The following is a 25,489-nucleotide window of genomic DNA, read 5'->3' as shown; positions in this document are numbered from 1 at the left end:
AATGGCAGTAAGTGGCCACTATGCATTCTGATCCCTGCTCTCCATTTTGTTCATATGCTTTTTCAATTAGATACACAACAAGCCCAAAAGCCAGGCAAGTCTTAGACACATGTACAAGAGTGTTTAAGTATTGTTCAAGATGGGTGTCAAATGATCCAGACTCAGCCTCATACATTTATTTAATCTTACATCTGCATTACCCGTCAGTCAGGGCTGCAGCACAAAACTACATGTGTTTGACAGGATATTAATTGTGAGGCTGTTATTACCATTAGCGTTCTCGGACAAATGACAGAGCATCAGGTGTTTTGACTGTTGCCTAGATACTGCAGGTGAGTGAGGTCACCGAGTCTGTATAGTGAGCGCTAAACAGGGAGCTAAGGACAGGAAATATACTGCATACATACTGCAGTCCTCACATCACAGCACATATGGCATCATATAGGTCAAAGGTCAGGCAGCTGAAGACATAACAGACTAAAAATGTAGTTTCCTGTGAAATGTGTGTGACCTTAACATTACATTTACATTTCATTTTGTTTTACACTGAAGTTTTGTTTTTCCTTTTTTTTTCTTCTTTAAGCCGTGCCAGCAGTCTGGCTCGAGGGCTGGCAATGTTGGCCTGTTGATCAGTTAATGTGTCAAACATTTTGAACATTCAAGGCATCCAGAGGATGAAGCCTGTTGACTCTAGTGATCCCTGACTCATACTCCTCCATGATGAGATTGACATTAAATACTGGATGATTGTGAAATTTGGTTCAGACAGTCAATAATTTCACCCTCAGGATGAACCGTTGGCAAACCCTCAGCTTTTCATTAAGTGTGATCATCAGGTCAAATACCTGTAAAAATACTAATATTCCCTTAAGCATCAGCTGTACAATGTATTTAGTATTATTTAGATCATGTTAGCATGTAAAGTATTGCAAACATGCTAGTAGATACAGTAGATACAGTGTTATTACAAGATGCATAAGATTTTTGCTCATTTCATGGATTCCTGCAAGATTCACCATCACAACAGCTTCTCTTCCTCAGTTCCTCAGGTAAACATTGAATTTAATCCAAAGTTAAAATAATAAATCATTCATATACACACAGGCTGCTGTACATACATACAGTATATACAACGTACCCTCATTAAAAGGTTCCCACTCGTACACTCTGCCCATGAAAGGCTGGTTGTTGTAAGAAGAACACTGGACAGCTCTGATGTGTCTGCTGGATGGAGGACAGGCCTGAAGATGGACCAGAGAAACACAAACACATGCATTCATTTTTACATAAAGTCTTAAAGGTAAATCCTTTAGTAGTTGCCATTCTCTGTAGCCACCGACCGACAGCTAATGTCAAACTTCTCCTGTTTTGTCTGCCCCCTCTCCATTTGTAGCTTCGTCTTTCCGAACAAAAGTAGTTAGGTTCCAGTACTATGGAGGCTCTCCAGTGAAACCTGACCTCCCTGAAGTCTCTCCATATAACCTTGGTTTAAACAGGCCTCTGGTCTGCTCTACCGTCCTTGATTTCCTGTGGCATCGCACACCAGAGAGACAATATACAGAGCCAGACATTGAATTTACATAACGTATGGCATAGATTCAATGACCTCACATCCAGTAAACAAAGCTCATCCTCACACTTGTGCATTAAACCTGAGGTTTAACTGGTAGTTCTACCTCAGATAATAGCTTCAGCATTGCCAGTAGAGCGTATTTAGAGTCAGTATTTACCAAATGTTGAATTGTAAAATACTCAAAATGTCAGGGAGAGAAAGTATGCCAAGTCGAGTGTGCGACAACCTGTGTGGGTTTTAATCACTGTTTTTCCTTTTCTGGATGTTACAGTATCATTACTTTTACATGAGGATCAGAATTTAACACAATGCCAGCATTGTTTCATTCTGTAGCACACCTTATTCTCTTTGATTGGCAGCCCATGGGAAGAAGCTTACTACATGCAATATGTTTTTATTCCAGGTGTGCATATTGTCCTGAGATTCTGTAACTGTACAGACTTTATATATGCAATAATAACTGCTCTTTTTCCACTCAGGGGAAGTGGGAGGGCTGTTTTTAAACAGTTAATATTTCTGTCTAATTACAAACAAAATATATGTTAAGAGTGATCACAGAACATTGTTATTAGCTTAGCAGCAGCATGGGCAGCACAGACATGTGCTTGTTCAATTCCTATGTAATCGGTCTCAGAGACACCCAATGACCAGAGATGATGTGTCCCAGTGTACGGGATAGGGTGTACCTCACACTCAGCTGATGGAGGTTGTTTGCAAATACATCAGGAATTGGAAATAAGACACAAATCCATTTAGACCATTGAGATTTGCAGTGCAGACTTTGCAACAAAAGCCATTTCCAGAAGCTGTAAAATAAATGACTGACAGTTCGCTTCTTCACTTAGACATTTAAATAAACCCTTCAAATTCCTTCTTTCCTTTACAATACAGTTAAAATACTTAATCAATACAGGTAATGATAAACTTAAATAAATGCTTCCTTCTTATCAAGGCTAATTTGAACCATAACAAAAGGAAAGATCATTAAGTTTTTATCTTTTATTCTAACAATTTAGTGGATTTCATGTAAATGTATATTTTCATTCAGCAAAGCTTAAACAATAGAACAAATCGACACTTTGCATGTGATCACATTGAGAATAAGAACTGCTTACATTACTGTTGCAGATCCTGTAGTGAGCGGGCTCCCCCGTGCAGAAAGAAGAAGGCAGTGGGTTGTAAGGTCTCTCTTGATGCTGCTGAGGGCCGGGGGTTTGGCTGCCTGGTTGTAGCCCCTGCTGGACCTCCGCCTGGTTTGCTGAACTAGGCTGGTAAAGCGGGGCCCAGACTTGGTTATTTTGGGGATGCTGTGCCCTGGGGTGCATGTGGGGTCTGCTGTAGCGATGGGGGTGTTTGGAGCGGTCCAGGTTGTTTGACCTGTGGCCGCCGTGGCTTCTAACAGTGGGGTGGTGGGAATTCGCTGCAGCAGAGCGTCTCTGTCTGTGGTGGTGAGGTGTGTCAGAGCCCCGCCCTGTATCCGTCTGAAGGGGAGCAACATAAGGCGCTCTCCCGTAGCCGTACCTCCCTGGGACAATGTGAGGGACCCTCCTGAAAACACAAACATGAAGAGATCAACACTGGCTTTAAATATAGAAAATATACCTTCCAAAAAACATCCATGGAGTGTAATGCTGAGGGCAACTAGTATATTTGGATTCATTTCTTCTTTATTTACAGACGTTTTAGTTAAATGTCATTTTCTATTGTTGAGGACACCACCATGGCCCTTCATCCGACACTAAAACTTTTGAGAAGCTCCAGGATCCCAGTAGCAGAATTCAGGGAGCTTTTGTTGTTATTTGGCTCCTTAGATTCCAACTCAAACGACCCCCCACTACTCAGCTGTCAGTGCTATTTGTTTAAAGGCAAGCACAACAGGAAGGAGGTCACAAAGCTGCCAAGCACAAGCCGAGCCTTTGACTCTAACTATAAAAGAGCAGCCTTCCACTGGAGGGCAGTCAGATGGCCCACAGTGATGGCTCCAAAGAGTCACTTTTAGACTGTGCTGCTCAGCATGCAGCACAGCCGTGCAGATCTCGGAGGCAAGAGCTGCAATATGTTCTTCACTGATCATTATTATGGTGAAATAAAATGCAAGAGGCAGGGACATGGTATTTTAAACAGATAATTACAAATTAGTTTACACGTTTCTGCTTGGAGGAAGCAAAAAATTAACTACAGATTAAAGGAAAGAAATCAAAGTAGAGTGTTGGTCTTTGTTGATGGTCACTGTGTGACGTTAAACAATCATGGGGTGATCATTTTTGCAGTGACTCAGTCACGAGACATGGCACACTACACATGTCTTTTTGTTTGGTGTCTTGCCCGAGAGCAAACGTACGAGGTGGAATCAAAAGGTTTAGAGACTGCTCCTGTTGCGCGCAAATGGTGCACAGCACTGTGACATGCACAGAGCACAAAGGAGCCATAACTTTCGTGAGTTAGTACCAAGTTTCTAAGTTTCAACACTTGATCAAAATCAGCAACTGAATTACAAATGCTTTTTTGAGCAGTGGTCCTGGTGCGTCAGTACCTAGGCCACTAGAGCAGAGGATGATGCTCCTGACCTAAGTGCCAATTACATCTTGTAGTCTGATCCTCATCAGTGACTCCTTGAGGCCTATATTGAAGTCCCTGTATTCATTATTTTGATCCACTATCAGTTTTTTTCTTTCGTCACTCAGCCGTAACTAAACCCAAAACAGATCTTGGAGAGTTTTGAAATTCCAGTCTTAAATACAGTGATTTGGCACATTGCTAATTCCACCCTCTGGCCAGGATGATACCTGCGTCCACCAGGCCTGGTCTCCTTCTCCGTCCTCAGCTCTCCTCGGCTGCTGCTGTTGGAGGCTCTGAAACCATCACGGTGCAGTGGAACTGTCGGTCGCAGGGCTGAAATGACATGGCCTGGCTGCTGAGGCTGTATTCCAGCTCCTCTGGAGGGGTATTGCGATGGACTGTACACAGCCAGACAGGGCCTGGTCTGCTCTTGTACCCCTTTTCCGCAGGTCCGTGAGCAGGTTGACCAGGGCCCCCAGGTGCCCCAGGAGCCCCGAATTTCTCCGTGCTCTGCCCTGAACTCCTGCTGCTCTGCCCTTTGAGGAACCTGTATGGAGATGAAACGGCCTCGATTAGCAACATCACAAAGTGCAGAGAAGAGTGAGAGTGCCACAAGACTGATGGAGGCTAAGGACAGATGGAAAGCATCTATCAACAAGACTTTAATCTCTGCAGCTCGTGGCCTCGTATAAACGCTCAAGTCAGTGACCTCATCTCATCACCATGACTATCGTACTCTTTTGCCCCCCACCACTGTTCATGAAACAGACCTCTGTTCACACTTATAAAGCCCTGATTTGGCTGATTAGTGGGTGTCTGTTAGTGGCCTATCCCCTATTGGCTACCTGCATTTCTCACTGTTGACTCTATCCCTCTGTGCGACTGTGCCAGCGACGTATTAGCAGTGATCACTGCGCTCTCTGTTTGAGGAACCTGCCAGCAGGAGTCCTGTGCCAAGCCGGCTTTATCCATGGAGCCGCGTGGAAATCCTGCTCTTTAAGGAGCACTTTGTCTCCATTCACAGCGACCTCTCTGGGCAAACACATGGCCGTCATAAAAGCTCAGCTGCCTTTGACTTTTAGCGGATGGAAAGAGAATACAGAAGCAGTGGAGAGAGTTGGCAGGGAGCTCCTCTGCTGTCAATCAGTCTGTGCAGCTATTCAGAGAGACCACGGACCCTGTCACCCCCCCTCCACCCCACCTCTTCTACTGCTCCAGCTTTTGAAACTCAACGCCACTGTCATCTCCGGGTCAGCCACAGGTCACACAGCTGGACCTCCAGCGGAAACACGTGGAGCCGCCTCACAATGACCCCCTACTGACTGCCAGGATTGTTGATGTGTCAGTCAGCTTGGTCCACTTTAAGTTCCTTCAGGGTGACTCCTCGTGTGGCTGCAGGGTTCAGGAGGTGCTTGGGTGACAGCTGACATCAGCCCTCTACAGTCTCCGTTTTACTGCCATGAACAGACGTTTTCACTCTCTCTCGCTACAAGTTCACAGATTACCACCCTGATCAGGTTCTCCCTGGCAAGACTCTCGTTTTTTCTTCAGGGTGGGATTTGGCTGTGCTGACAAGACATAATCATGCATGCCATCTTTGGAGATAAGCATTCCACTCACCTGTGCCAACCCAACAATTAGACTGACAGATAAAACAAAAAGGAAAACTCCTGGAAATATGGGATTGATGGTCTGCCATCATGAGAGTGAGGATATCAAACAGGTCACATGTAAGAACACAGATGTATTTCTCAGTAACAGCACCATCTGCTGCTCACCTTCCTGTGGTCTGCAGTGTGCTGGCTGTCCAGGGGGTCTGGATGAAGCAGCAGCAGCAGCGAAACTCTGCAGGCAACAGACCCAAAGTGATTACTGTTCATACAAGTACTTTTCCTCAAATGGCTTATAAATTTGAATCTACAGATGCATTTCAAATAGTGCTATTATTGAACTGGATTATCAGAGAATGAGACAGCCACACACAACAGAATGGGAACGCAGACATTCAGCTGCATTTCAATACAGATCAAAGCAGAAACTATTAAATTACCTGATAATCCAGAAACAGTCTCCTTGCATAGTTCCTGTTTTCTTGGAACTGGACACTTAAATGTAAAGAGAGAAGTTTACTTTAGCAGACACCTGAGTGGTGGTGACATTTTCAACACAGCAGCATGTGTGGCCACGGTCCAGAGGCTCTATGGGAATAGACTGTGTCGGATCACTATCCATCGACAGAAAATAGTCAACTATATACTCTGACGTACTCAGGGTGACAAACAGTGATTGTATAAAAATGGAAATTATTTTACTTTATTAGTAGCAGCATCTGTCACAAATCCAAATGTCTAAATCCTGACTATTTTCTTCATTTGTCTTCTGGGGAAAAAAAAAAAAAAAAAAAGGCTTCTCCTTACTTGACCATGTGAGTTGACCTCTGACCTTCCAGGCTCCTAATGAAGGAGCCCCCCTGCTGGAAAAACTGCAACCCCTTGGACAGCAGGTCTGAGGTTCAGTGAGGACTTTCACCCCTCACCATAACTCAGCCCTACTCTGCACCTTGTCTAAATTAAGTTCAGTGAACCAAACAAGTTGGTCAAAAGGTCCTGCAGACTTCTAATAATAAATCTCTACAAAAATCGAATCTATTAGCATGTAAATATTAGTATTACTGTAATTATTAAAGCAAAATAATGAACAATAATAACCCATATATCATTATGACAGCGTACCTGTAGGTTATTGATGCGGGGGAGGTGAAGTATTCGCTACTTCACTGTACTTTCTGACCAGTGTGTCCTATTCAAGCGCAGGTATCCTCGTGGCTGAAACATTAATCCAGGTAGAAATGCAGGGTTTCCCTCCAGAAACTTGATTCAACTCGAGTCATGGATATCAGTTAATCCTTACTCAGAGTTGAAAATCAAACCCAGGCAAAATGCAAAACTCCGGTCCCTGGTCATCGCGGTGAGTCCGGCGTAGCTGCTTTTACGCACAAAGACACCGAATGACAGAAAGCTGGAAGACGCCGCGGCAGACAGAAAACAACCTCTGCTGCGCCCCCTGCCGCGACTACTACTTTGTCTTGGCGTGTGCGGTAGTGTCATATATATATATAAAGAGGAGAGTCTCCTCCTCTCCCCACTCCGTGAGTGCCTTGGCGCGCTTCAGAGAGAGCATTAGTTTTTAAATGCTCAGCCCCAGTGTCTCTCCCTTACGCTCCTCGCTCACAGTGACATCCGAGGTAAACGATCTCATTTATCTGATGAAGTGAAGCCAAAACTCAAAGCTGCTCGGTTTCACTGATAGTGGGCACAAAACTGTAGTCATGAAACAGAAATCCTGATATGACCTCAACGAACTGCAATCAGCTTCTCCGCTGTTTAACTTTATACGACAAAAGAAATCGGTATAATTATTATTTTTTTCTTCTGTTGCGTTTGATTCATTGCTGTTAAAATTAAAGGGCCAGTTCACCCAAATGATAACGTACAGTACATACATGGGCCCCCATTCTTCCTACTCTATACAACTATCTCTTCACAGTATCCATGAGCCTCTAACTATAAGCTGATAAAGTGGGTTACTGATCATTTTATAATCCAAAAGTGCATTGAAGAAAATCATTCTTGAAAGCACCAACTTTCTTCGACTGAGCTAAAAACAGCTGTATTGTTTTCTTATCCACCAAACAGATGGAAGAACATTTACAGTGCTCTATCATAGTCTACTACCAAGAACCACTGCAGCAATTAGTAAATTCCAATTAACCCATAGTTCAATTAACGATCAATTCTGATGCCAGGCAGACAGAGTTCATCAAGAGGAATCTTGACACTTGGATTCTCACACGACTTACCGTCCAAAAGCAAATAAACAAAACTGTAAAACTTAAAGTGTTTTAAGCCTGATGAAAAAGGACAAAAGTTTCCTAATTTATGAGGGAGGTCACAACGTTTTTTACACTTCTGTACATGTATACAGCCTAGTGGTGAAGCTACATTTTTGCTTTGGGCTAAAATTACTCACATTGTATGCTTTATACGTCAAAGCTCAGTTTAATGATCTTTCTGGCCTGTTTGTTTGTGAAAAAACAAAACAGAGCTATGCATAGTTCAGTGGTTCATATCAAAGCAGCTCATTATAGCCATTATCTGTAAACATGCTAGAAGGACAAGACCTTCATTATACTGCAGGCAGCCGCGTCTGCAAATATTGTGACATCTATCAGTGTTTAAACAAGTCTAAACAAACATGTCTGTACCGACAGATCCATCAAGTGATCCGTGTACTGCTGCACTGCACTGTATTGTATGTATACAGTATGTGTGTGGACAGCAAGGGAGCTGGTGCTGGTGTTGCCCCCGCTGACCTTTGTCACTGGTGCGTAGATGTTGATACTGCTCAGGAATTTGCCTTTAACCCCAATGTTTCCAAACCTTTCACAGGCAAACAGGCCTCCAATTAAGGCCTCTGTAATGAACTACTGTTCCGGATGACCAATTGATGGCCTCATTGGCCGAGATTTAGAGGGCAGTCACTGTTGACTGACGCAGGATGAAAAGGCACCATGACTTGCCTCTGCACATAAACTGCACTGGAAGTAATATCCACCTTACAGTTACATAATAGCACGATAAGATATAGGCCCGTACTGTGCTAATTTTCCTTATGTTTATATATAATATAGTATACATTTGTCAAAATTAAAAAAAGTTAAAGTTGTAAAGTAACTAAATTGCAGTGAAGGTTTATTTGATTAAAAGTTAATAGTAATGGTAACTGATGTATTAAATGTTGTTGACTCCCTAACCAGTGAAATCACAGTCTCAGATGATTATTGTTTGTAGCGAGTGGCTCACAATAAACAATACACTTGGTTCATTCCAGGAGAGACTAATAGTTGGTCCTGTGAGGTAGAACGAGTTGGCAGCCATGTCTACAGATGGAACGAAAGTCAATGAGAGGGTCGAGCCCATCAACACTGCAGCCTCCAAACCGGTGCTTAGCTTTATTGCTTCTCATTCACCCAAACACAGATTATGTTGATAATATTGCATGACTTTAGTCAGCAAATCCACACCAGTACAGCAATGCTCTCACTTTACTTCACTTCTTTTTGGAATCAGTTTAACCTCCTCTATATTCCACTGGCATTTCCAGATTTGGACCAATATGAATTATGTATATTCAATTAAATTCAGTGATGGTGTACAGCAATTTAGCCAACATATGTTGTGCGTAAATAGTGACTTGGCCATATGTCCAGAATTATGATTACAACAGTACAGTGTTAAACAGACAGCTGTAAATCTAACAGCTGACTGAGTTCAGGCATGTAGCCCAGGGGTTATAATTAAAAAAAAGTATTGGAAAAACTGACAAAGTGAAATGGCCGATCTCCGCTGTGCCCTGGCAGCCGAGACCTACAGTGATGCTGTGATGGAGGGGGAAACAAAACAATGCTTTGATTTCAGTTCAAGAGTTCAGTTTGTTAATTTAGATAACAGCAACAGTTTTGATGATATGGACAATGCTAACAAACCTGTCTCTCTGTATTCACTCAGTTCTTCAGTGTCAGTTATCAACAGGTAACCAGATGCATAATGTCCAAGTTACATAGACACCAACCTTAAACTTGAAAAATCCTAAAGTAAGTCAAATAAGTATTTAAATATGACATTCATATGAAAACAGCTTGATTTTAGAGGATAGTTCTGACATTTGATGTCAGAAACAACCGGAGGAGGAGGAGCTGCACTCAGCTGGAGACTTACAGCAGTTTTACTTCTCTGACAACAGCTCAGAAAACATAAACTACCAAACATAAAAAGTACAGTTTACCGATGTGCATTGCTGTACACATCGTATAAATTGTATACTTTACTATTTTTGTAGTTTTTAAACATCTTCGTTGTGATCCATTAGTCGTGAATTGTAAATGCAAAATGTGTTTCTTAACGCGCGTACCTGGAGTTTGTCCTTTGTCGCTTGCCACTTCTTTCCTGCCGCAGTTGCAGCTCCATTGTTGTGTTAATATTTGTTCAATATTAAGGAAACGGGCAATTGTTTGGTGTCAGTTAAATGTATACGCGTATGTTGTACCATTTCTGCGGTAGACACGTTGACACGTACCGCGTCTCACACACCTGCGTCTATCTATCACTTGATTACGTGACGTAACCGATCACCTATATGTTACTGCCCACTAGTGACGTGGCATGCCCAAAGAGTCTTTTTTTTTTTTTTTTTTTTAAAAAGACAGCAAAACACTGTAATAATTAAATACCTTTATAACTTTATTGATATTGTTACAATATTGTAGGGAGGACTACATGGTGCTTGCACAAAATATTAAAGACCGTAGCTTGAGCAGTCTGAGTTGACAAAGTTACATCAGTTTAATGCAATGCAGCCCATAGAATCAGGGGAAGACTTAGACCATACCACAATATTATAATATCCAAAATCAGAGACGGTATCTAGTCTCAGATTATGATATTCATATAATATCTGCCCGGTACACATGTCACGGGCTTGTGTGAGCAGTGAAACTGCAGTGAAACTCTTGTATGCTGAGTGGACAGAGTAGAGCGGGACGTTGTGTTGGCCTTTTACAAGTTTGGAGTATTTTTAATGAGCAGCAGGATGATTGTTATTCCTCATCATGACACATGGACTTGTGTTAATGTGTTGAGCCACCTTCACTGCTTGGACCTCAGGAAAGATTGGTCTGTCTGGACTGAGACACTGTTTCTCACAGTCTGTCTCTGCGTGCTGTCACTCGTCATTGAGCTCTGTCAGTCCTTTGGGACTATACTCGTCTCGCAATGTTGACAGCCGTACTCCCATAAACTGACAAAATGTGTCAGCACAAAGCGATGCTGTTTATCAGAGCTGGGCGAGACAAACCAGCTGTAGCTGCATTCTGATGGCAGACATTTGCAGTGAGTGGTTATCTTTGTTATCAACAAGAGGCCGTCGTGTGAGGTCTTCAGGGGACAGGTGCCCCGAAAAGCAACACAATATTCTGTTGTGTACAACATGCTGAGATGTTTGTTTGAAAAAATATATGTTTACATGTTTGGACAGAGAACTCAAAAGTACTGAACTACAGAGGCCGTTCACAAGACTGTATAAAAGTGCGGTTTGCGGTCATCTGTTTGGAGACAGTGTGCCACCTGGAGGATTGAGATGAACATGATGCTTCCAGAGGTATTTATCAGGAGTGCCGCCAGAAAAAGAGAAAACAACCACCCACCACTGAGAAGAAAAAGTCTTTACTATATTACCTGACATTGTTGTCTACTTCAAGTCAAATACGTGCGAGCAGGGCATTGATCTCCAGTGGGGCGGATGACACAGGACAGCAGCAGCTGTCAGTTCCTCGGTGTGTGTGTGGAGCTGTTGACCTTCCGTCGCCCTGCGGTTGCTCCTCCAGGGATCGGCCCGTGTTCTCCGCTGACATGTCTGATTAAATACGTTGGGGGTTTTTGTGGGATAGTTTTAGTGAGGGGGGTCATGAACAGGTGGTGAGAAATCGCTGAAGCCTCTACACCTCCAGGGACATTTCAGTCTGAGCTCACACTACCTAGAAGACAATTGTTGGACCTCCTAGCACGCACACAGAGCCTCATTTGAGACCAGTGGTCTACAAGGTGTCGATTATGCTTTCTGTCAAAGTGACTGCAGACTCCCTCGAAGACACAACATGCTTTACAGGTGGATTCATGCTGTAGGAGAAGGTTTGCACCTGAAATAAAACTGATCTGACTGGATGCCTGGAAGAATTGACTCATTCGGAGACATTTCTAGGAACCATGAAAACCATGTACACAAGCTCAGTGTTAATGCATAATCTTTTAATACTAAGTATAATACAGAAAATCAGTGGTAAACAAAGAAAACACTTTGTCGTTGTTTGTGCCATTTCTTTTTATGTCAGGCAGGAGGAAGTGAGAGAGCAATGCAACTTTTAATACAGAAAAAAAATCATTCTAGTCTCAAGAAACGAGACACGGGTCATTTTTTTAGTGATAGCGAAGGTTTAGAGGGGTCATTCAGAACGCTTTTAAAGTGCAGAGGATTCTCCGTAGGGACCACAATGCATCACAAGTCATCAAGTCTCTTTAACGTTCTCCAAGTATGATACAGCTCCAAGCTCGGAAGAATCCAATTTGTGTGGTTTCAGGGAAAATCTACATTCAGTCAAGATGCCTTTGTCATCTTTTAAAATACATCGAACTCCAGAAATACACTCTTCAGTTTCCAAAGACTTTAAAAACTGACAGAAGTGATGATGTGCACTAGATGGAGTTTAAAATTACGCAAAGGAGGTGCCCAAGAGAGTTATGTCTACGTGTGTGTGTGTGTGTGTGTGTGTGTGTGTGTGTGTGTGTGTGTGTGTGTGTGTGTGTGTGTGTGTGTGTGTGTGTGTGTGTGTGTGTGTGTGTGTGTGTGTGTGTGTGTGGTCTAAGAGTGAACCTTTGGTCCTTTTTCACTTGGTCTCAGAGAGCTTTGCCAGGCTTGCTTGGCGGAAGGCCGTTCGGTCCCTCATCTCCAACACACAGTCTCTCACCATCTCCGCGAACATGGAGGGCCAGAGCTTGTGTAAAGCCTCGCCCTTCAGATTGGTGTCTGACGCCCTTTGGACCAGTTCCTGGAGGTACTGCTCTATCATGGCAGCGCGCTCCGATGACTCCACAGTGCCCTCCTGTCAAACAAACAAGACAATATCATTTTCGTAGGGAAAAAACACGTTATAACTTGGGAACTGCCTCATTTCCTGCATGAACTGGTCACAAAATGTGATCTGATCTTCATCTAAATCACAAGTATAGACAGACACAATGACCTTAAGCTAAAAAGACAAACAGTTTTAATCCTATATGTGTTCACTGAACACATCCATTACGCATCCTCAGTTCTGGTGAAAAAAGGAAGTGAACCCTCGAATTCAGTAATTAGTCCAATCTGCACAATGTTCAGGAGGAAATTTGGGACCATTCTTTCTTGCTTAACCTCTTAAGCGCAGACACATTCTTCGGATGTCTGGTGTGAACAGCTCTCTTGAGCTCATTCCACAGTATCTCTATTGTTGTATGGTCTGGGCTCTCCCTGGGCCACACTTGCCCTGCTGCATCATCCAACTTCCACTGAGCTTCAGCTCGCAGACACCCACCCTGATGCTATCCTCTAAGATATCTTGATAAGTTATTTTCCCCTTGATGACGGCAGTCTACAAAAAACATTCCGATCAGCACTGTGAAGTGTCTCTTTGGCAAACCTCAGATTGTCATAAGTTTCAACAGGAGTTGAAAATGCTATCATGTAGTATAAGCTATTCAATGAATTTCATTGCTGGTGTTGATGTTATCATGCGATTAGATAAAAAGCCAAAAGAATCACATCCTGATCCACTGATTGAAATAAAAGTTGTCCTTTTATGTCGTTGAAAATCTGTACTAGATGAAATATGTTCATCCTCTATTTGGTCACTAAGTGAATGAGGTGACCTGAGCAGGGGGAATTAGAAGTAAAAGCAACATCATGCCAAAGCAGGCAGAAGTGCCCAATTTACACAAACATGTCACATTCACCACGTGAATGAAGGTTAGTTTGCACCCAAATAAAATGGGATGAAACTGCAATAGTGTGACTGCCCGCTTTTAAGAGGCTATTAGCTATAGAATGAATCTTCTCAGCTGCTGAGCAGGCTGTTATCCCAAATCCCCTTTATCTATTAGTGTGAGTAAAGATGTATATTGAAGACGAGGATTGAGCCCAAGTGTAATCATGTTCGCTGTATTTGGGATCTCTAAAGTGGTTTAGAGATCCCTGGGTTTATATGCCATGTCAGCCAATGCAGTTTCTGGTGTTACTTGTGGGACTAATTCCATTTCTGAGATAGATTCTCGCCGCCCAAATAGAAGCATGACTTTCATGAAATTCACTCTCTAGTTTTGATGATCTCACACTTCTGGCAGGCCACTTTCTTTTTGCCAGGTACTTGTATACATAAAATAGCAGTATGATACATTTGATGTAACTGTTCTAAGGATACATTGCAGTAAAGCACTGCTTAGATTTATTTTTACTTGAAATCACAATATAGTAAAAGGGAAAAATGACATGCAGTGTTGACATGGTGCATCTTGCTAAATATGTGGAATGGCAGGTGATCACATGGTCACGCATGTGAGATCCAAACTGTCATAAGGCAATATGTCAAATGGTAATTCCTATCTCATGTTGTATTAATGACCAGTGTGTGAATGTCAATAATGACACCAGAAACTGATTCCTTTTCTAGTCACAACTTGTGTTTTTCTTTTTGTCTCTTTTGACACCTGATTCTAGATTCTGTATGAAGGCAACAAAACAGAAAGGTTGACGTACAGAGGGCACCAACTCTGAAACTAAAGAAAGCTTTGTTAGCTATCAGTAGACAAATATTAATGGTTGATGTGGCAATCAAACGAGTAACTTCCATCTCGTTCAAGAGTTGAAGTAGTTTTTGTGGTGTTGTGAAACTATTGTGAACTAGAAGTACACTCACAGTGCGCAGGCCTCCACCAAGGCTATAGTCCACTCTTCTATGATATGCAAATCAGCTACTGCAACCACTATACATGTAGTAATTTATTTTCAAAACTATTAGAACAGAATATGCTCGTGCCTAGCTGAAGCCTCACATTTCAGTTGTTGTACTGGTTCAGGTCTCATAAAACGAAACCATTGTCCCTGAGTGCTCCATAACAACTACCTGCTGTATAGAGTTTGAGGAAATAGGCTACATGTGTAACCCAGAGGATTACTGGTACCCATTCATGTGGATTGTGATATGGAGTCATCGTATTTCATGAATGGCCTATGTTTTGTCAGTATTGAACTTTACTGCCATCTGCTGGATTTATGGATGTATGGCATTTTGATGGCCAAATGTCCAATCTGGCGATGTTAATGAAAGTGAAAAATATTTTGTGGATCGACCCTGTGTTTCGAATTCAATACAAAATTAATGACTTCTTCCTTGGCCAATGCTACACCATTTCACCAAGTTTAATAAAAAAAAAAATCAGGTTGGTAGGTTTTCTGTAATCCTGAAGACAAACAGACAACAAAAACACGGGTAACCTCCTCGATGAAGGTCATAAAACAGAACTAACCTCAGGGCTCTCTGCGTTGCAGTCTCGGTTTGGGTAGTTAAACAGCGCTCTGCTCAGGCCTTCTCCCAGAAGCTTCCCATTATCTCGCAGCTCTTCTGGACTCAGTCCTGCCCGCCGGCCGCGCCCCTCCAACAAGAACTGCAGCTGCCGCTTCCTGCAGGGTGAGCAAAGAGAAGAGAGGAGGGTGAGTCAGACACAGCGTGACGAAACACACCAGTGGAGAAACAGTAAATGTTAGCGGCACAAAGTAAGTAAAGGTAATGCTCCTGTCCATCAAATTGCACTCTCTCACCTTAATACTGTGAAACAAGTGAATTGAAACAATTTAAAAACGTATTCGCTTAAGAAATCCATCAGAATTGACAGCAGATGAAGCACCATAAACCGTAAAAACACCATAATTCATGAGCTGACAACAATCAAACTGACATTGAATGTATTTGAATGTTAATAGATTTCTTTTTAATACATTTCCCTAATAGCAGCAGGATTCACACACATTAAAAGTGATGTAAGCTCCATCAAATGTTGCAGTCTATCAGTATGAAATCTCTCATGATGCACGACTGCACCGACATGTTCCACAGGTCAGTGCCAGGATGCCGAAATATTCAGAAGAGGCTGGAGGCAAACATTTCTTATGAGATAAAATAGTTTGTAAAGTGTGGGAGAGTGTGTGTTTGCCAAAACTCATCAATGTGTACCAGTCACACATATTGCAGAGTAACACGGTAAAATAGGCTTCAGGGAGCTGGACCGGTGTGTGTACTTCTGTGTGTGTGTGTGTGTGTGTGTGTGTGTGTGTGTGTGTGTGTGTGTGTGTGTGTGTGTGTGTGTGTGTGTGTGTGTGTGTGTGTGTGTGGGTGGGTGGGTGTGTGTGGGTGGGTGGGTGTGTGTGGGTGGGTGTGTGTGTGTCATCAGGAAAAGTGTTGTGTAAAAAAATCCTGTGATAAAACAGCAGTTATGATCAGCAGGTCCAGCTGATTGAAGCGGCTCATGTAAAAACAATATATAACGTCTGATGAAAAACCTGTGACAATACTTTGGGTTTGAGCCAAAAGTCAAAATGATCCTTAAGTTTCTGTCTGTTTTACCAACACAAAGCAGATAATGTGTGTTTACGGCTCCTGTGCAGTAAGATTTTTACACAACAGCATTAAACATTGCAGCGAGTGCATTTAGTTCCACATTAAAACAGTTTTCCTTTGATGTGCGTGAAGTGCCGAGAGATTACATTTCCTAAACATGAGCTCTTCTCACTGTCAAGATCAAGAAATCATCTGAGGCAGAAATCAAAGTCCCCCGACAGCCAATACATGTGTGCTGCCATGATAACCGTTTTCTAGTAAAAAGGTTGAAAGCCTTTACTTTTCACACACAACTTGTTACCAACGCCGCATTGTAAATAAACAGCCAGTGAAAGCAAAGGAATTACACACCGCAGCATTTCACTAATACAACTAGAACTCAAACGAGACTGCATTTGGGGGGCCTATGTCTTCAATTGATATTAAACAAGTTAAATACATCTGATAACAACATACTGTCCGATATTCTTTATATATACATACTGTATATATAAAGTATATAATATATATATATATACACTGTTGGACTCTTGTGACAAAGATATGTAATGGATACATATATTTTACAATTTATTGTCCTCACTGAGATCAGTATACTGAATTAGTAAACTTCACTGAGAATTTTATAATTATAGATAACTTTTTTAAAAAGTTAAATTTTGTAATAGACTCCAGGCATCTTTTCCTGCATTATTATTTTTTTTTTTAAGCTGTCTGATATGGGCCAACATATTTGCTGGTACTGATACAGTATATCTGTGAAAGACCAATATCGGCCATAAAAACTGGCCAGCTGATATATCAGGCTCTACATGCAACCTCATTTTGTGATGACTTCTGGGATACTTTTCATGCTGATAGTATTGTATACCCTGCAAGAGGAGCTGGAGAAGGAGGAAAGATTTTAGTGCACTTCACAAAAATGAAAAACAAGTCTCACCTGGCAAGTCTGTGGACTGCCACATTGATTCAAACGAAAGTAACGATTTTGCATGAAAATAAGACATCAGTGAGATTAGCTCAGCAGCATAATTATGGGGTGACTGCAAATTGGCAAAATACTAAATTTTAAGAGAAAAATGTCACCAAAACCACACAGTTAAGGATTACATGCAACATAAATGACATCGCATGTGGGTCAAATACAGTTTTTAGATCAATGTTGCCACATATGTGGGGTTTACATTGTCAGGGCAATTCTGTTCGCGCTCCTTACACTGCAGGACACAGTGAACTCTACCAAACTGCAAGAATGTATTCAAATGAGATCATTAGTTCCACATTTTATGGTGAAGTGATCTTTGACTACAATATCTTAGACGCACAACGGCTTCGACACCTCACCAGTGTTTTGCATCAACCCCACAACCCACTGAACAACACAAGAACATAAAAAAAGATGTGGGAAAATGAACTCAACATTACTTTGCCATATTCTCTCGATATGGCTACTTGCTTCATAATTCCCTTTTCCTGTATTTTTTTTTAATTTTTTTTTTATACTTTGTGCAAATACATTTAATCCAAAACATACACTTTATGCAACATATAATTTACAGCCGTAAGGTTTTCAGAAATTAGAAGTCAAATCTAACAGCAGCCAGTGTAACAAACATACAATTGACTAAGAGGGATGAGATGCTGCATGCAGATAAAAGTGATTAAGACTTCAGTGCTGATATGAAAATGATCTTTGGCCCTGAGCTGTTGTGAGCTATCTATCCAAAACAGGATGAGTATGAATCAGGGGGCGAGATGCAGCTAAGAAACAGTTGTCGTAAAGTTTACGAGTTCATTTCAACATGATTCTAAAAGAACAACTGAGGACAAATATGGAGCTTAAGTTCCTGACCAGGCTCTAAGGCTGGGCAATATAGCAATATTAGATTGATAACATGATACGAGACTTCATATCGTCTTAGGTTTTGGATGTCATAATATCATAATACGGCATGTTGTCTTTTCCTGGTTTAAAAAGCTATAATACAGTGAAGTCATGTCATTTTCTGAACCTACCAGATCGTTTTATTATTTTCCTCATTCATTATATCCACATTAATGATGATTATTTATCAAAAAATCTCATGGGTTAAATACTTTGTGAACGCATCTGCATTCATTCCCACAATCTCGTCGCAATATCGATGTTTGATAATAATATTGTTATATTTGGTTTTGTCAATATTTCCTGACTGTAGTAACCTCACACGATGCTCTACTGCTCATCAAAAAGTATTGCAAGTTTTGTTTATATTTAATTTAATATGTATTGGCTTTATTCTGCAACACCAAAACTTACATTTAGATCTGCACATTAGTGTCACTATCTGCGGCTTACAGAAATAACAAAATAACTTTAATGAATACGATGGAAGTTTAGTGGAAAAGAAATACATGTTATAGAGTTTTTAGTCAGATGATTTGACCTGACAGTTTTCCACAAGTAACACTAATATAGTGTGTAGTTTTACTTTTGACCTTTCTTAATTTAGTCTTTACACTTAACTAAAAAGTTTATTAAAACCATTAAAAATATTCTTGTGCGTGACAAATTGAGCAGATTTTTGCTTTGCAAGGATGTTTTTCATTGACCCAGAGTGACAGACCTCAAGAGGTTTTTTGGCTGCAGAGAGAGAGGAATGTTTCTGTCTCAGTGCCAAGTACCCAGCCTTACCCTAAGACACAGTCTAATTCCCCTGGCTCCTCAGTGCCAGGCTCTGTCTCCCCACTTCACACAAACCTGCACACATACACACACACACACACACACACACACACACACACACACACACACACACACACACACACACACACACACACACACACACACACACACACACACACACACACACACACGTGTATACGCACAGGCATGCACACACATGTATAGAAGTCTACACACTGAGAAGCTGTAACTCACATTTATACATTGAAGAATCCACACATTCTTGACATATTTAAACAAACAACATGCACCATCCAGGACACAGCACACACCTGTCATTAAAATGCAGTTAATGTTATGTTGTGGTTACGCATCTGAATCCTCACCTGGACTCCTCGAGCAGCAGGAGCAGCCGGCAACGTGGCGTTTCTGTGGCTGCTATATGACCCAGTGTCCCGAACACACGCTCTGCAGCGATCACATCATTCATGGTCACCTGAGGTCGACACACAAACACACAAGACACTTCATTGTGTAATTCAATACAAATCAAGACTTACAGCTTTTGTTATGGGTGGTGCAATTTTGTAAATTTTGTTCTTGCTTTGGCTAAATAATTCAACTCTGGGATAAGACATAAAAACAACAGCTGATACAATGGAAACAAGCAGCAGGTGAAACTAATCTAAAGATCGTTTATCAAATCAAGTCTGAAAGGAGTTCCACTGGAGAGGAAATGTCCTCAGGTCGGACATTCCAGCTAACATAGACCTATAATTTAAGGGTGGCAAGAGTGAAGGGATACTTTGACATTTTGAGAAGTACACATTTTCACTTTCTGGTGCAGAGTTAGATGAAAAACAAATCAATACTCTCATATCTGTCCTTTAAATATGAAGCTACAACCAGACACCAGATAGTTTACCAAAAAAAAAAAAACTGGAAACAGCTCCCATGATTCTGTTGAAAATCAACACCAGCACGGTCAAAGCACACTTCTGTCTTACATGTTAAATTCAAAAGAAAACAGAAGTTTGAAAATGACAGTTTGCTGTTTTAAGGGCTAAACTTGTGTCAGATTCTTTCTTGGATCCAGTTATTTAGTTATTTAGCCTGGTATAACCATATTAAAATTTACTGCGTAAATATAAGAGCTTGGCAACGCTCCATTGAGGACTGTTTCCAGTCATTACATCCTAACTGGCGTCAACCTTGTGTTAATTGTAAAATTATTGGAGCAGCCTCTAACCAATTAACCACCATATACCGAATGTTGTGAGCCAAAACTCTACCACCGCCGCCATTGTTGGAACTACTTCAATGTTATCACATTTAGCCACCCCCAATGGTCGCTGATTGGCCCACATAACAGAGTGGCTGAGCAAACCTTAATCCAAACAGAGTTTCCAGACTGTTATCACAGTGAAGACTGAATATGTGTGCAATAACTGGGCAGAGCCAGGCTACAAGTTACCACTTAACCAACACAGACTCCAGGAAGTTACAAATCATTGTCAAGACATACAACATTGTACAGATTAAACATACAAGATATAAAAATGTAAAGGAGACATTTTTTGAGGTGCCAATATGAAGATTTTTTATTCCGTTAAATTTTCCTTGTTTCCAGCTTCTACACTAACCTGCTGCAGTCAGGAGAGCGGTATCAACCTGCTCATCTAAATCTCTTAAAATGGCATATCAAACAAATTCTGTTTCATTGTGCATTAGAAAAAAATATATTTAATTACCTTTGAGTAAATTTTTTTATTGGTCATTAGATTTCTGTCCTACAAAGACAACATGACTCATTACATCGTATACAGGAGGAAGACTGCAATCAAAATCCAGCCAGCCCTTACCTCCTGGCCATTGATCCTCTGCAGGTTGAAGTGGTAGAGGCGGTAGATGACGAAGGAGCGCCACACAGCCAGGCTCACCACTGGGTTGCCCTCTGGGTGGATGGTCAACTGGTCTAGACGCCTCACCTGAGCCAGGGCGGCCAGCTGCAGCAGACGGCTGATGTTGGTTTCCATGAAGATCAGGTGCTACAGAAACAGAAAGAAGTTGGTCTCAGGTCAAACTATAAGTTAGTTATGCCTCCAATTCAATAAGTTGAATATGGCAAAGATTTACAAGGTAGGGGGCTTTGTTTGTCTTCATAGATCTAGAACACGAGCTTTCAACACACCTAATGGTGTTTTGGATATAAATGTTCAACCACTTACCACTTGCCCATACGTGGGCAAAGTTTTTCATTCTTCTAAATTTCCCTAGGTCTTGGTTTCTCAGTGTGGAGTACCCTGCTTACATACCCGTGTCGCTCATGATTAAACCTGCCTCTTTGTGTACAACAATTTGTTTCATGCTCAGCAGCGGGAATGCTCTGGAGCTAGTGTGGCTGAAGTAGAAGAAACACATGCATCAGACATTAGAGACCCTGGACTACTGAAACAACTCTTCAGTGTCAGTTCTCTGTACTAAAGCACTATGGCAACTTTCTAATGATTATGCAGGGAAAGAACATCTTTGTTTTTTGTGCAGGAGGATACCTAAGTAAGATGGTGTTAGATTAGCCTGGGAAAATGTACATTTGGTTAACACTTGGGTTAACACACTTGGGTTAACGTGGTGTTCTACAAGGTACATTGCCTAAAAAAGGGAAGGGTTCAGTAGATGAAGGCAAAATTGGACAGCAAAGAAGTGCTACCGGGCTGCAAGGGGGCAGATCTCCATCCATCAAGACCTCCAAAGTCCTCCCTCTTTGTGTCATGGTCATGTCATGGCAGTTTGGAGTTAGATGATATTCAGAGTTTACTGTAAACACATGTGAAGCTCAAAGGAAGCATTCAGTTTTGTTTTTTTTTCCTCTTGAGGAATTTATGTCAGTGCTGTACCACTGCTTATGATAGTATGTGGCCTCACCGACAGATTTGGGAACTTGACCCTTATTCGCGGCAGTGTTGGTATGATGGCGTCAAAGTTGATGTAGCGGAAGGTTATTACAGTGACAGCACCAGCCGTCTGAACACCCCAGCCCCTCTCCAGGGCCTCCAGAGCTCCGAGTCCAAACAAACGCAGGGTGTCTCCATCCAGCTCTGCCAGGTGACTGTCTGATAGGGACAGGCTCTGAATGCTGCCGCTCCCTGTCTCCACAAATCTGCAAAGTGAACACAAACACACACAAAAACACTTTGAATTTGTTGCCTTTAAAGAATGATCCAAAAGTTTGCTAGCTGTAAAATTCAAGCATTGGCCCTTGCCTCTGTTGTTTACAGCTTGGTGAGTTTTGGAAAACAATTACATCATATGCTGGTCAATGTCGGTTGGTTAAAGGCTTCTCCAGTAGATAAAAAAAAACAAAAAAAACAATGTCTACGCATAATAGTATGCAACGACTGGAAAAAAACAACAACAATGGAGCTTAGCCAGACCCACGAAATTAATTTGGATCTGGTGAGGTTAACCCTGCCGAGATGTCAATTCTCTGTACTGCAGAGAAGGAGCTCTCCTAAATGAGGCAAAGAGGCGATCAAAGGCTTGGAGTAAACTGAACAAATCTTTCAACTGGATTAGTAAATGAGAGATATATGAGAGTCGATTGGGGTCTCAATCAGATAAACAAGGAGGACCAAGTAGAGGGAAAAACAGCAGGAAGAAAGAAGGGAAGAAATGTGATGCAGACAAAACTGCTATTCTTTGTAAACAGGTTGTATTTATACTGATTTTCAGAGTAGTTTAAGATCCAAAAATGTTTGTTTTAGACTGTGAGTTAAAACAAAACAAAAAAACATACAAAATTACATGTTAATTGTGCTGAAGCTTTTCATTATGATAAACAGCTTAAATATATGTTTGGTCATCATAGTCATGTACTGTTGATTAGGTCTGCAACTAACAAATATTTCACCACTGCTTCAAAACTGACAGAAAATACTAAGAACTGCCCTTCATTATATTCTTATGTCCAAATGGTGTCTTCAAAACTATTTCTTTGTCTAACTTGCAGTCTATAGCCCAAAGCTACCGCAATCAATTTACTATCACATAAGGCAAAGAAACCTTGAATCCACAATTGAGAGCCAAAGATTCTTCTTTTGAATAAAATGCATTAAAGGATTCAGAAATAAATAACAAGAGAGATGACTACTTTGTATTCAGTTGATTGTCTTGAGAGGTGAAAACAGTGGTGATGGATGATCACTAACCAGGAATCACAGTGGAATATTCCAACAGGCGACATGAAATGTTTACGCTGCCAGTATAGATAAGGCGATCCACCATGAATCCAGTATGGAAGCCCTTATTAATCAAATGTTAAGGGATGGTCATGGTGCAGGGGATCCCACAGATGTACTAAAAGAAATGGATATGGCGTGGCAGAGTCATTCTTGCTGTCAGTTTTTTTCCGAGTGGCCAACGAGTGAACTCCAACTTAAAAAAGTCCCCTGAAACCATAGAAAGCACATCCTCAAGGACCATGATCGCAACAGCTGACCGCATACTTTGAACAACACACAAGGTCAGTTATTACGCTGGTTCATTTCAGCACTTCAGGAGCTGACATGGACACTGACGGACATACAAAGGATTCAAAAAAGCGCATTTTGGCAATGAATGCAGCTATGAAAGCAGATATAAGTGTACACATTTTGTTCTTTAAAATTTGAATGGAGAGAGTGGTGGGTACACTCTTCCAGATAAAAAAAAAAAAATCTCAAAATTAATTCAAATGGAAACAACAGCAGGCATGTTGTGTGAAGATTTCAAACCAGAACTGATGGGGAAGAAGCTGCAAAGTCCAAGTGTGTCATGGGAAGAAACATTGAACAACATTAATCAGGATAAGGATAAGCCACAATTTAGAGCCACCAACTGCAGTAAATCAAATGGAGTTTGGAGAGTGGTGCAGGAGATGGAGCGTAACATGTAGATAAGAGAGTAACTTCTGTGCGCCTGGACGCATGCCATCAACACACTCTGCAGAGTGTCAGATATTGTTCCCTCGTAATCATGGCTGAGAGGTTGCCAGGTGGCCCTGATTCCCCTCATGACACCAACACATGCTGAGAGGAGAGAATAATCTGTCACAATTAAGGGGATCCTGCTCCAGACAATTAGACTCAAAATTTTATTCAATTAGGCCTATCCCACTTAATCCTACTGAAGTCACCTAGCTTGTACATGTTGTTAAATATTGTGAGGTAATGATGCGACACAGCATTCTGTCATTTCACTGAGTTAAAAAGTGAAAACAAGTGGTTCAACTGCACTTATTGGGTGCTGAGTCCTGCAGGCTATTAATGTAAACTGTTCCTACAGCGTGTGCTGGTTTCGGACTTCATGTTTCATTCAAGGACGGAACTAAACTTCTTTCTCACTATTGTTCAGAAATCTCACTGATTTATGTGGCTGAAAAACACCTATTTATTAAATAAAAGCATGAAACAGTACAAAGGCCGTTCCACGTCCTCACATAGTGACCAGCTCCACTACTGGATTTCTGGGTGATAACTCCTCTACTGCCGTGCATCCCTTCTTTCACGTCTAACGGGAAATGAAGTTGAGTGAATCTTTAATTGCTCACAACTGAATAAACTTGGGGCTGCATCACAGTCACAGTTTGGCAGCGAAACAAGCTTTTGTCCCATAAATTTCAGACACATGTTGACAGTATCAAGCTAAAAGATTCATTTCACTCTCGTTCTAATTTGTTACCGAACTGGGGCTGCTAATGTCAACCAGAGATGACATCATGTGTTTTCTTTGTATGAAAAGACAAATGGTCCCATCTCGTCAATACATCACATACTCCATGAAAAGAAAATTTTAAAGTGACATTAGCTCTCGCTCATAGTCTATGGACTATGAGGGGATTTAGGTTTACGTGTGGTTGTTAAAAGTTAGCCAAGGATTACGTTGCCATGGTAGGTCCTGTGAAATATTGAAGGGTGTGACTGTAAGTGGCACTATTTCAGAAAGACTGTTGAACTTCCAGCTTTCTGAAAACTGATTTAATTAAAAAACACTGATTGATGCAAAGCATTTTCTCCATTTTTCAAAAAATTTAACTATGTTCTGCTGCATTGCACTGGAGTTATGACATTTAGCTGTAAATGTTTTTTAACCCCTTTGTGACACAAATTATTTTGTTTATATAGTTTATAGAGAATTAATATTACCATAACCTTTTTTCTCATGTATTGTTCTTATCAAAATGGTTATTTAGGTTTAACATGTATAAGTTGGCTACTGTTATTGTCAGAGCTTGTCAGGGGGTTCCTTTTGGTTTTGAATCACTTGAAATTTTTGTTGTTACTCTGGGTAACCTTTTCTTTTTTTCTTTTCTTTTTTGATATGACCATAATGTTTATTCATGACACAATAAAATACAAAATAATCCATTAATCACACCTTGAACAATGTGTGAACATAA

The 25,489-nt window shown here is 41.2% G+C and overlaps 2 protein-coding genes across 3 annotated transcripts in view; both read right to left on the bottom strand.

Annotated features, from left to right (window-relative positions):
• LOC138616234 (thrombospondin type-1 domain-containing protein 4-like) overlaps positions 1–7,180 on the bottom strand; it is a 43,914-nt gene extending 36,734 nt beyond the window's left edge. The window contains exons 1-6 of the mRNA XM_069690395.1: positions 6,865–7,180; positions 6,183–6,237; positions 5,911–5,977; positions 4,360–4,679; positions 2,689–3,121; positions 1,139–1,241 (exon numbers count right to left, since the gene is read on the bottom strand). Of these exons, the coding sequence (XP_069546496.1) occupies positions 1,139–1,241; positions 2,689–3,121; positions 4,360–4,679; positions 5,911–5,977; positions 6,183–6,211 (952 nt within the window). The 5' untranslated portion in view covers positions 6,212–6,237; positions 6,865–7,180. The remainder of the gene's footprint in view (positions 1–1,138; positions 1,242–2,688; positions 3,122–4,359; positions 4,680–5,910; positions 5,978–6,182; positions 6,238–6,864) is intronic.
• A 4,793-nt stretch (positions 7,181–11,973) lies between these two features.
• The window catches only part of LOC138616215 (leucine-rich repeat-containing protein 49), a 37,145-nt gene continuing 23,629 nt past the window's right edge, over positions 11,974–25,489 (bottom strand). For both annotated transcript variants that reach the window (XM_069690362.1, XM_069690361.1), the window contains exons 14-18: positions 21,979–22,213; positions 20,916–21,101; positions 19,440–19,549; positions 15,301–15,454; positions 11,974–12,845 (exon numbers count right to left, since the gene is read on the bottom strand). In XM_069690362.1, the coding sequence (XP_069546463.1) occupies positions 12,630–12,845; positions 15,301–15,454; positions 19,440–19,549; positions 20,916–21,101; positions 21,979–22,213 (901 nt within the window). In that variant the 3' untranslated portion in view covers positions 11,974–12,629. The remainder of the gene's footprint in view (positions 12,846–15,300; positions 15,455–19,439; positions 19,550–20,915; positions 21,102–21,978; positions 22,214–25,489) is intronic.

This window comes from Brachyistius frenatus, unplaced genomic scaffold, assembly GCF_029030835.1.
Source record: "Brachyistius frenatus isolate BFR_SWC_R1_liver_20210118 unplaced genomic scaffold, ASM2903083v1 Contig_9, whole genome shotgun sequence".
In the NCBI taxonomy this organism is placed as follows: domain Eukaryota; kingdom Metazoa; phylum Chordata; class Actinopteri; family Embiotocidae; genus Brachyistius; species Brachyistius frenatus.
This window is presented reverse-complemented; position numbering and strand designations above follow the sequence as displayed.